Genomic DNA, 13,011 nt, shown 5'->3' with positions numbered 1-13,011 from the left:
ACATGCCACACAAATATATATTAAGCCGAGGACTTTAGCGTCCCACCAGTGCTGATATACAGCCATATTGCAATGCTACGAGTGTGATATTGCATTTATACAACAGTTCAACGGCACAATCATGTATATAAATTTTAAAATCAAACAAGGAGAGTCTAAAACCCTGTTTTATTAGGAACAACTTTCTTCCACCATTCATTCACTTTAGCAGCTTACGTCAGAACAGCAGAAGCCGTTACTAATTCACCAACGTCTTTTAAGAGCTAGTGTTTAATAGACTCTTTGTCTAAAGTGATCTCTTTAAAATTATAGGGCTGAACTTTACATGAAATGCCATCCATCTACAGAGATATCTTCCTACAGTGTTACAGTCTACAGTATTTCTTTATTGCAATTGGGATTTTACAATAATTAATTAAATAACAACAAAATCACTACCAGCACAGGGCTCGAAATTAACCGTTTTGCTTGGTAGCACCGGTGCTCCTAACTTTAAAAATTTAGGCGCATCAGCCAAAATTTAGTCGCACCCACCAATTATAAGCACCGTTACTACAAGTTTTATTCAAACATATTTATTGTATTTGAAATTAACACTAAACAAACTAACAAGCAAAAAAATATATATAAATGCAAGCGTAAGGAAAATATGTCTCAAGGAAATCCCGTTATCACAAGAAAATAGATTTTTATAACAGAACTGAGTGAGCAAAAGATACACGGAGCACTCATCGGCCCTGCACACACTGCTTGAATGAATCTGTTAACGGTATAACTGTGCTGTTCTCACAAGTGCTGTCTGATATTGCACTAATGCTTTTGACACATATTGTAGCTTATTATATGCATACATGTTAATAGCAATACCGGTTTATTTTTATGAGTAGCGATATTAGTTTACTCAATGCAAGCCCGTTGCAAGCGATGGTGTACGTGGTGTTCAATTTGACATATAGCTGTCTCTTGCATGGCGGACGGCATTTGGCGATTATATGAAGGATTAAACAGAAGCTCTCATGCTAGATGTGGCAAACAGTTACCTGAAAACTCCATCCCACAGACTTTTTATAGCGGACTTGAAGCCAATGGAAGTCTTCTACTCTTGGAAAAGTGTAGATAGTGGATTAACATTTAGCACATGATCACTACTAAGATGTTTCAGTATTTATAACTTTAGATGTCATGGTTTCTAAAACAGAATCTGTCAGTGTTATCTTCATTCTCCTCTTCAGCGCTTTACAATTTTTCGCGGTAGTAGCTCTCTCTGTCATCCCAAGCCAGAAGCGCTGACTGAGTGATTGACAGCTGATATTAACCAATAATTCGCGTTCAGTGCTAGAGCAGTGGGCCAATAAGAAGAGCGTGAAGGCAGGGCAAGCATTACGGACTTGGATTTGTTTACTGCAGCAAGTTGACATGACAACTGTTTTAAACCATTCCCGAGCGCTGCGTTTCGCGTTGCAAGTGCAGAGATGCATTCTGGTGAATGTCTCCCGAATCCGCGCATGTGGTGAACATTTTACAGTAAAAACTGGTCGCACATAACAATTTTAAGCACTCGCAGAAATGCTCCCAAATATATTTTAAGGTCGCATAGATAAAATTTCGGGCGCATATGCGACCAAAATGGTAGCAATTTCGAGCCCTGCAGCATGATGTTGAGTTTGCGATAAGTAAAAACGCTAAACACATGCGGACTTTACTTATTTCAATCTGCCAACACAACACACATTCCTGATATGTGAGCAAATCGGTATAAATACAGCACTACAACATACAAGAGAGAGATTGACTTATAATATCACTTACAAATATACCTGCCAACATGTCTCTGAAAATCTGGGAGACCAGGGGTTGGAGAGGGTGTTCGGGGGTGAGGTTGAGAACCGGGATAGGATGCAGCTAGGTTTGGGCGGCCCCTTCGATCGAGTACTGTACCAAAGTTGCCAACCCCGGGGTTGTTAATTTACAGCCTGTATCAAAGAAGGGGATGGGTGAAATTATGGGAGTTTTTTTAGGAAGAAATAAAAACAGGATGGTTGCAAGAGACGGGTCTGAAATACAGGATACTCCCATAAACAACGGAAGTGTTGGCAGATGTGCTTACTAGTTTAATATTGATATGGTCTGCTGTAGTTAGAAATCTGACTGTTATATCTTCTAAGCGTAAGGGTTTATTATGCAGTTTTGTCACCATGTTGTGGATAGAAAACGTCAACCGTCGCCGACCAGCTCTCTCAGAAATTGTACATATTTTAAAATAGGCACTACTTATACAAATAAGCTGCATAGTTGCGATCTAAACAACTACATTCTCGACTAAAAAAAGCCTCAAAGGTACATTTTGTTGTCTAACTACAGTAGTACTTGTCATGCTGCTTTTACACCTGACATGGAACGTGCGTCAAGCGTGAGTGATTTACATGTTAAGTCGATGCAAAAATTTAGAATAGACATCCTGTGGCGCGATACACGCGAATTGAGCGATTTGCGAGTATAGCTCGAGTTCGAAAATCTGAACTTTACTGGACATTCGCTCCACGTTAACCAATCAGGAGCTAGCTTTTGTGGGGGTGTGATTGTGATGTATGACCTGTTGTCGCTGTCCCGGGAGAAATCCTCCAGCTGACACCGACAAAAAGTTTATCAAACTGAGCTTGGCTCAGTCAGAAGCACCGTTAAAAGCATCCGTCATCCAGGTTCAGTTTCTGGAGGAGTTAATGAGCTCACAGAGCTTAATGCAACTCTGAAAGGATCTAGTGGACTCAGAAACGGTCCTAAACGTATCGATGCTGTTTTTCAGCCTTCATAAAGCACATAAACACTGTTATTTTCCTCATAAAAATCCATGTTAGCCATTAAGCAACGAAGCTAGAGTCACCGGGCAGACAGAAGCCCTCCCCATCATGCAAATCCGCGTCTATTCTTGGTGAATTTGATGGGCGAATGAAGCGAGTAACCTTAAATGTTCATGCGACTATTTTCGTCAGAATAGCGCGATTTACCCGCGCGTTCCGCGTTTGGTGTTAACGCAGCATCAAACTGTAGCGTCTCTCTGTTGCTGGTTTTATGTGGGCAGAGTAATACTCGGAGGTGAAGGGTACAGAAGCCTTTGTGTGATGTTACTGGCGAAATATCGCACGGCTATCAGCCAATCAGATTTAAGAACCAGACAGAACTGTTGTGTGTGTGTGTGTATGTGTATGTATGTATGTATATATATATATATATATATATATATATATGTATGTATGTATATATATATATATATGTATATATATATATATATATATATATATATATATATATATATATATATATATATATATATATATATATATATATATATATATATATTCTTTTCGGCTTACTACCTTTATTAATCAGGGTTCGCCACAGGGGAATCAACCGCCAACTTATCCAGCACATGTTTAACGCAGCAGCCCTTCCAGCTGCAAATCATCACTGGGAAACACCGATACACACTCGTCCACACACTATGAGCCCCTGTATATTTTTTCCTAATTTCTTTTTTTTTCCACAAATTTTTTCATTTTATTAAATGTTTTCAAGATACTAGTATTCAGCTTAAAGTACAATTTAAAGGCTTAAATAGGGTAATTGGGCAAGTCATTTTATAATGATGGTTTGTTCTGTAGACAATCAAAAAATATAGTTCAAGGGGCTAATAATATTGACCTTAATGGTTAAAAAAATAAAAATAAAAAAAAATAAAAAAAATGAAAACTGCTGTTAATATAGCCAAAATAAAACAAATATGAACAGAATATAGAGCTCATGTTATAACCAACAGCTGGTGGTTCAAACATCTATTTAAATGTCACAGATTTTATAGTTAGAACAAATAACGTATTCAATGATATTCAAATAATAAATGTACAAACAAGTGAATATTACACAAACGTTAAATTGTAAGTTTGATATTAGTCACTAAAACTCTTTGTTTAGACAATGATGTAAAAATAGATATATATTACACACAATGGTCTTGTTATACAGTTGCAGGAAAAGGTATGTGAACCCTTTGGGATTACTTGGTTTTCTGCATAAATTGAATGTGATGTGGTTGTTTTTAATATTAGTGTATCATTTTAGGTGTACTTAAGTGTCACAGGGAAAATTCAATTTATACCATCAAATGCATTCAAATGATACTTTTAAGCATTACAGTCAGCATATTTTATGGTAGTACACTTTATTGCTTTATAAAAGTTTATTTAAATATTTTTTAAAAGTTCAATTCAGTTTATACTTACGATATCTATGTAAAAGTACGTCTCCGTACTTCCCCCGGAAGGGACGTGATGATGGGGAAAAACAATTGGTGGAAGAAAAAAAAAACTGGGTGGGATAAAAAAAAAAACTGAGTAATAGGAAAACATATTTCTGAGGTTTTAGCGTTCCCTCGCAAAGATTTTGCGTTATCTAGATATTGTCATTTATCGCCTGTCATATGCAACCTCTGAAGCAGTGAATGCATGTATAAACGCTGACAGACGCGCTCCGTACAATAAACTGATCCCAGATCAGCTTCTGTACACGCCATTTATAAAGGAGCCAAAGTGCAGGACACTTTTGGATTCAGGTGTGTGTTTAAACAGACGAATACACTGAATAATATGTAAACATGTCCGTTCTGTGTGTTTTATTTAAAACAACAAATTTTATCTTAAATTAGCACAGTTTCTAAAGTATTGGAATGCTTTCATTATAGATCTGTGCATTCTTACAGTGACACCTCTGTTATCAAACAAAACAAAGCATGAGATTCATTTGCTGCGCACTTGTTTGATAACAAAGGTGTCACTTTATATGGCGCGGACAGAATCTGATCTGGGATCAGTTTATTCTTCGGAGCGCGTCTGTCAGTCAGCGCTTATACATGCATTCACTGGTTCAGAGGTAGCAAATGAAAGGCGACGATCGACGCACAGCTTTAATGTAAAGAAAGGGAATGCAGACATTTTAATATTAATTTCAGCATGCTTTCAAGAATTAAAAATATATCAGAAATATGGGAAAATACTTACTTAATGAAAGAATGATAGTGGGATAGAATGGCAAAATACGGGAGAATTTTGGCAAAAAAGGGAGGGTTTACATGAATGAAGTGAACAGGAAGTGTTTGTAGAGAAACAGTTTTGCGAGATAACGCAAATCATCTTTGTGAGGGAACGCAAAAAAAACTAAAAATATGTTTTCCTATCACTCAGTTTTTTCCCCCTCCCAGTTTAAATATCAGTGGTGTTTCACAGTTGTACTTAAGTAAAAGTATACTTTTAATTAGTATATTTATAGTGTATATATTTTTATGTAACTTTATTTAGTACAAAAACAAGATTGTACTAAAAATGTACTTAATTGTTTTTCAGTATATGTTCAAGTATACTCAAGTACACTTTTCCATCAGGGGTCAATGGTTACAGGTTTACAGCTTTTTTCAAAATATCTTCTTTTGTGTTCAAAAATTAAAGGTTTTGAATCACTTGAGGGTGAGTAAATGGTAAATTATAATTTTTGAGTGACCTATTACTTAAATGCAATGCTGCTTAAATTCAATTTCAATTCAATTTTCAAAAAAAATATATAACAACATGACTGAAGTAATATTTCCTTATTAGTGATTTAATTTTTATTTTGTCAAGGAATGTTGTATTCTTTGTGGGCATGCCAAACATAAACGGGGCTCAAGCTATTTATTTAGTAGCACTGATGCTCCCTACTTAAAAGATTTAAAAGCATCACCAAACCAAAACTGGATATGCACCGCTAGTACAGAATGTATATTAATGATTTACTATATTTGAAAATAACGTCAAAAAACAAAACAAAACAAAAAAACAGCAACAACATTCTAACTAAAACTCAAATGCCTTGAATGTCCAATATTAAAAATTATGATGATAATAAATTACATTTCTCTCCATCTTGCTGCCCTGAGTGTACTGCCACATATTAATAACATGAGATTTCTGCTACAAAGAGTTCAACTGTTACATTAGGAAAAATAAAACTTAAAATAAGCAACTTTGCTGTATAAAACTCTATTAGACTATTGTTTTTTAATCCTTGTCAATTTAATAATGTTTCTACTATTAAACATACTAAAAAAGTAAGATTAATGAATCTTAATGAATCGAATTCAAAGCTGAAAGCTGAAAAGCAATCATCAGTAACTAAATGGAAAATTAATAATCATCTCAAGAAATAACCAGAGAAGCCCGGCTTCTACCATTCTTTATATGGTTTCTGTTTGCTTCCAAAGCAACAACTTGGCTACACATGCTTATGTTTGATTAAGAGAAACCTGCAGTTTATGTGCCATTGGCATTGAACGTGCTGTGAAAGCAATATATGGAGATATTTTCAGTTTCAGACTTGTGGATCAACATTCACCACATGCTCACTATCATTGGCACTATTACTTGTAACTTTTGATTTATTCATTCCCTCTTTTTAAAGCCCTTTACATCTCTCACAGTCAGAGCTCGCTGTCATCTAACAGCAGAAAGCAGTGACTGAGTGACTGCTATTGCTAATATAAATCAATCTGGACAGACCAGTTTCTGTGTCAGTACACAGCGGTGCAAGTTTGAGTAATGAAAACAGGTTGCTATACAACAATTATGTGGGCCCATACAAATGCTCTCAAATATATTTTGATGGTCACACAGGTCAAGATTTTGACCTTTCTTTGGTATAAGATCATCCTGAAATAAAGAGCCATTTAAATCTAACCAAATTCAATTGAGTTAAATTTGTCTCCTTGTTTAAGGCCCCGTTTCAAACCTTAGTTTGAAAACGCATAAGTTTTGCTACGGTTACGCCAACCGTCCACACTACGCCGGAGTTCTCGAGCGCCGAAAACGGAACGTTTTGAAAACGCTGGAGAGGCCGTTTTCATTCTGAAACGCTGCTGCTCCGTCTCAGTGTGGATGATGGAAAACGGAGACATCTGAAAACGGAGGTGGGGCTGCCGACAATCGCCTCTCTGATTGGGGCTTTTCCTCAATATTAAGTAGCCTAACACACACAGTTCAGTCCTGCATGCTCTCCGTGTAAGTTCAGACTTCGCAAGTTTGATCAAGACTGCAGTCTCTTCTTCTCAGTTTGATATGGAAAACAGACTATACAGAGGACACGCGTCAATCTTTAAAGGGAACAGTGTACTTTATAACTTCATTCACCCTGGCTACGTTGTTTCACTTTCTCAACAAAAAAATGTAAACATGATTTAATGAACTGTCTATTTTCATTTTAATATTAGCAACTTAACAGACAGCAGTTATGTTAAGGCGTCGTGCTGCATATGAGCGTCATCTTCACTGTGTGGATATTTATAACTAAACAGAGCCAATAATAACAGCCTCCTTTCAATTTCAGTCAAAATACGAAACACACCCTCTCTTTTGCTGAATATCAGTTTTAATAATCGATAATGGCCATTATAAAAGTATAACATACAATAAGTTTATACATTTTTGGAAAAGGCTAGCGATCAGTCAATAATACAGAATAGGCTACGTGGTTACATTAATCATTAACTTATCTTTGCGCTCAGCCAAAACACGTTATCTGAGAACAAGTAGGCTAATATATTCCAATGACCAAAGTCAGGAAATATGTCGTTAGATAAAGACAACAAGATGAATGAAATATCCCGTTTAATAAATATAGTGAGATTAGATCCAGCGGGAGATGCTTGATCAGAAGTCCGACTAGCACAGCTCTCATCTGGGTACATGGGCTGCAGCGCTTGCCCAAGAGTGTGTGTGTGGTCACGTGATGTGCGTTTTCAGCGTTTTGGTGTGGACGGAGATCTGTTTAGAAACGCTGGGTAAAACGCGAGTGTGGACGCGGATCGTTTTCATTCTACAACGTCGTTTTAAAACTAAAACGCACTAGTGTAAACGGGGCCTAAGGTGCTATCTCTATACCTGCTAGGTTCGTTCACTCTTGAGAGGTTAATGAGGTGAGCCATCATGTGGTCGTACAATAGCCTTTGTTATTGGTTCAATGACAGTGTTATTTAATATCTTTGTTTCAATAATATGATTTTTCGATTTAAGAAAAATCCATTTTAAGATGAAAATTTTAATTGATATGAAAAATCACCCTTCTCTATATTGATCACAAAGAAAACGAGCTCATGCTTGAACATGGACAATGGACAAGCAGCAGCTGTCACTAAATTGTTTGTTTAAGTGTTAATCTACATTTTCTACAGTGTTTCTGAGACCATTAGAATTCCATCTTTAAGCAAGCTTTTTTCCTGTTAGGTTTTCTATTTTGGTGTACTATATGCATCTGCAATGATCTTTGAAAATGAACAACTGTTGTATTTAAAAATAAAAATCTGCAAATGTCTTTTGAAATCCTTTTTTCTTCTGCCCTTTTAGTGAGTAATTTGGCTCTTGTGAAGCCAGATAAAGCAAAAGCTGTGGAGAATTACTTGATACAGATGGCTCGGTTTGGACAACTTGGAGGAAAGGTAAGAAGTTAGATGCCAAAAGGAAAGATTATGATGTGACAAACACTTAAAATACTTGGTCTCCCATACTTAGAATGTTGTACTCTGCGTTTCACCCATTCAAGTGCTCACACATGGCTTTGAGTCAAGAACACGCTCCAGAGCATTGAGCTTCTTTTTTTTTTTTTTTGCTGTGGCACCTTAGTTGGGGTTTTTTTCATTACTCCCCCACCTACTGTCTCAGTTGGTATCCAGACTCTTTCGGCTATTTAACAATTAAGTCATGACTGAACTAAAGTAAAGCCTCATACATCCCCAATGCTGTGTAGGCCATGTGTTCAACAAAAGCATGTAAAAGTTGAAAATCCCAGAACTTATCTGAAAATGTACAATTGTGGCCACTTGAGTGCACTTCTCTCAAATATCAACAGGACTATTAGTAATAATTTCTCAGATTAATTATTACCAAAAAGCAATAATATTTTTCCTATTTTTTTTTAGTTCTCCAAATAAGTTACTTCTCCAAAAACCACCTGTTTTGGGGGTGCTAATGCAGGATATGATAGAGGGTATGCTAAAATATATATTTATTGCTTCAGCTCTCTAAACAACACGTTTTTGTCCTCAAGTACCTGATGTTGTATTAAACTTCTCATATGCCTTTTATAATATAAAACTTGTCATTTTATTTATATTTTGAAAATAATATATATTTTTTTACACATACCTATATTTATATTGCCAAACGTGGGAAGATGATGTGACACTCTCTCTGACACTGCTCACATGTAGCGAGCAGAATAGATGGCAAAATGGGTAAATGCAAGTTTCCATACTTCTGGTTGAAGAAAGACGAGTTTAAACTGGCTGAAACCTGTCGCTGAACACAACTTCATAATGTATTCTTTCAAGGTTTGTTTCTTCTGAGCTTATCAAAGTTTTGTTGCACAGTTGTGCTCTATTCGTTAATTTAACTGTTTAATAGCAACTGTTTATCAAGTTAAAGGTTTGATACTGATTAGAACTTTAAGTGGTGACGAGGTCTTAAAATATTCTGTGAAGGTCTTTAAAAAGTCTTAAAAAGGTATTTCAAATTTTCTTGTAGGACTCTTGCATATACCCTGTTATTGAACCTATAGGCCAAATAATATGTTCCTGAGATTAATGGCACATAACATTTATAAGAGTCCACTGTTATCTTTCAGGTAATGTTTGTTTTTCACACGCTTTTAAAGAAAAAGTGGCTGCCATTGTACATTCAATCCCTTGGTTTTCGACATCCACCTGACCAATTTAAGTAGCCACAAGCCAGCCTCCAATACAGTGAAAGTAGATGAGTGGCAAAATTAATTTTGAAATGTTATATGCAAAATGACACTGGAGTGTGTACAATGGCAATGTATTTATTTAAATATGCATTCTCTGACATGTGTGCAAAGTTTAATGCAAAACGAAATTACATTTGTCATTTCCAACCTCAGTTTTAACATGAAATTTGTAACAGTTGCATGTGTTGCAAAACTAAATTGAAAAATGTAATACCCAAATTGAATTAAAGGAAATTGCATTTATTTTTGGAAATAAGTTCCCTTGAGTGAAGACTTGAGTTTAAACATTTTTGAATCCATTCAGCTGATCTAGCGGAATCACTTTTAGCAAAGCATAAATCATTGACTTGGATTGGATGACAATGAGCAGTTTCAATAATTTTCTTAACATATATATACACACACACACACACACACACACACACACACACACACTTTTGTTAGGTTTTAATCTTTATTTTTCAAATAAGGAAAGTGGGAGAAAAATCAATATGAAAATGTTACAGGGACTGAGGCTGAACAAGTTTCCTGACAGCTTTCCTAGAAATGAAAATGTGTATGTCTGTATTTGCAAAGTCTTACAGCATTTTTGTAGGCTCTTAAATATTATTATTATTATTATTATTATCAAAACTATTATTATAAGTCTTATTAGTAAATGTTAGTTAATGCAGTAAATTCAACAGTGAGAAAAATACATTACTACAAAAAGGTATTTACAACAGTTACCATCTTAATGAGTTAAAAATGCAACTGAATTGTATTAGTTATTAACTTCATTTAATGCCACTATCTAGGAAATTAACATCACCTAAGCTTAAAAAAAAGCTTTTGTAGTTTTCAGCATGAATTTAGTTATGTTACTAATGTTAAATATAGGAGCCGTATTAAACAGTAAAAAAATTATTTCAGTCTTTGTTTTCGACGATTAATGTAATGTAATGTAATGTGTATTTATATAGCGCATTTATTGTGTATGGCCATACACCCAAAGCGCTTTACAATCATGACGGGCGTCTCTCCACACCACCACCAGTGTGCAGCATCCACTTGGATGATGCGACGGCAGCCACAGGACAACGGCGCCAGTGCGCTCACCACACACCAGCTATTGGTGAAGTGGAGAAACATTAATCTAATCAATGAAGTCTCCAGTTATGAACACTACTGCAAATACAATGTGAATGTTTTAAAAAGCACACTAAAAGTTTCAATAATTCAAGATTGTTTATGTCCTTTATCACAGTATATTAAATTCTTGTAATTTGGCATGTCTAATTTGGTGTAAAATCTTTAGATTACAGAAGCTGGATTAATAGAGATCTTGGAGAAAGTAAGTCAACAAACAGAGAAGAAAACCACTGTAAAGGTGAATATTTTATGACTTTTTTTTTATCTTTTCTTGAGATTTTGATTATTAAATATTTAGAAATGAAATAAATTTTTTGCTCTGATACATTTAAAGTCACGTACTAAATGCATGAAAGTAAAATCTGAGTAGAATGTGGAAAGTAAATTTCACTATTTCTTCCCTAGTTTAATCGACGTCGTGTAATGGACTCGGATGAAGAGAATGATGATGACTAATATGCAAGTGCAGTTGATCTGCTGGGATTTTTGTACTCATGGTACTTCTGGCACTCTGGTCTGACTGCTGACTAGGACATAACAACAAATGACCAATCAATTGTTCTGCCCAAAACAATTACAGCCAAAGATCTTTGATCTGTGGTTAAACAGAATGTCTTTGACTAATGTTTCTGTTATGCCTTCTCTTTTTTCAGTTTAGCATAATCTCATCATTTTTCTTTACCTCAAAACAATACATTGCAGAAAAGGTGTTACCGTAATTATGGGGATCTGGCCACACATTTCTGGAGACGTGCAAACTTTTACATAATAAAGCAATTAACAAAATGTTCTGTGCTTCTTGTTGCATTCGCTCGTCTCACACCATGTCATAGTTAAATGAGGCTCAATTTCTCCTCTGTTCTATGGTACATTTGTTTAAACAACTACATTTTATAGATTACCTTTTTATTATTTGGAAGACTGCACATGTGGCATTGCAGATGTAGTGAGCATGGTTGCCAAAAAGTTTGGCACATGAAATTTAAAGGTGATAGATGTTAGTTTTTGGCTCTTCTAAAACATAACATGGAACAAAAAAAATAACTGCTTTAAATAGGTAAGGGCAACTAAAATAAACACATTTAAAAAGAACCAAATACCAATGATATTGTCTAAGGAATTTAGCTTGTAACAAGTCATAAGATTCTGAGAGTTCTGTTAAAATATCTTTAAACAAACCTACGTAGAGTTGAAAACGGTATTCAAAGGTTTTATATTAATATCAGAAATATTATTGTAAATAATAAGAATAATTATAGGAAAAATTTATTGACATTTTCTTACTTGAAATGAATAACAAACTTTTAATTATAAAATCGATATGAGACTTAAATGCGGATTTATAATGTCCAATGTTTTTGATTAGCAAGTAACAGAAATATTACAAATGTAAACATTACCTGAGCAGGTTGCCTTGTAAAACTGTGAACTAACACGCGACATAAGATTCTAGCGACAAGCATGACAGTCAGCACCAAATGCTACATTAAAGAAACAATTAAATACTACAGCTATTTAAAAGCCCAAGATGGTAAGGTTTAGAATCTAATTGATACATATTAAACCTCTTTAATGTTGTTGAACATACATGCTAAGTGATTAATGTTTGTCTCAGTTCTAGGTTTGACCACTGGGTGTCAATATTGCACATTTAATCATTAACATTCAAGCTGAACCCATAGGTTTAATATGAAGTTGGGGCACCATTTTCAACCAGAACAGCTTAAACTGTTCTGTGTGGGATTTCCACATTAAGAATTTGTTTTCTCTGGCCATTCTTCAAGAAGTGCGTTTGTGAGGTCAGGCACTGTTGTTGGATGAGAATGTCTGGCTTGCAGTCTCTAATTCATCATAAAAGCTGTTCTGTCAGGTTGAGGTTAGGACTCTGCTGGCCTTTCAATTTCCTCCACACTACACTTACTCATTCATGTCTTTATGGACCTCGCTTTGTGCACTTCAGTGCAGTCATGTTCGAATAGGAAATGTTACCACAAACTGGATAATGAATTTTAACAAAATGTATGCTGTATAGTGGTGTTCCATATCATTTTGTACATGATA

General features: G+C 35.3%; 1 protein-coding gene and 1 long non-coding RNA gene across 2 annotated transcripts in view; both read left to right on the top strand.

Moving 5' to 3' along the window:
• The window catches only part of pdcd5 (programmed cell death 5), a 15,869-nt gene extending 4,133 nt beyond the window's left edge, over positions 1 to 11,736 (top strand). The window contains 3 exon segments of the mRNA NM_201177.1: positions 8,421 to 8,512; positions 11,117 to 11,188; positions 11,356 to 11,736. Coding sequence (NP_957471.1) covers positions 8,421 to 8,512; positions 11,117 to 11,188; positions 11,356 to 11,406 — 215 coding nt within the window. The 3' untranslated portion in view covers positions 11,407 to 11,736.
• The window catches only part of LOC137488296 (uncharacterized), a 724,224-nt gene that overhangs the window by 400,991 nt on the left and 310,222 nt on the right, over positions 1 to 13,011 (top strand). The window lies entirely within an intron of this gene.

The sequence above is a fragment of the Danio rerio genome, chromosome 18 (genome assembly GCF_052040795.2).
Source record: "Danio rerio strain M-AB ecotype USA chromosome 18, GRCz13ab, whole genome shotgun sequence".
NCBI classification, from domain to species: domain Eukaryota; kingdom Metazoa; phylum Chordata; class Actinopteri; order Cypriniformes; family Danionidae; genus Danio; species Danio rerio.
This window is presented reverse-complemented; position numbering and strand designations above follow the sequence as displayed.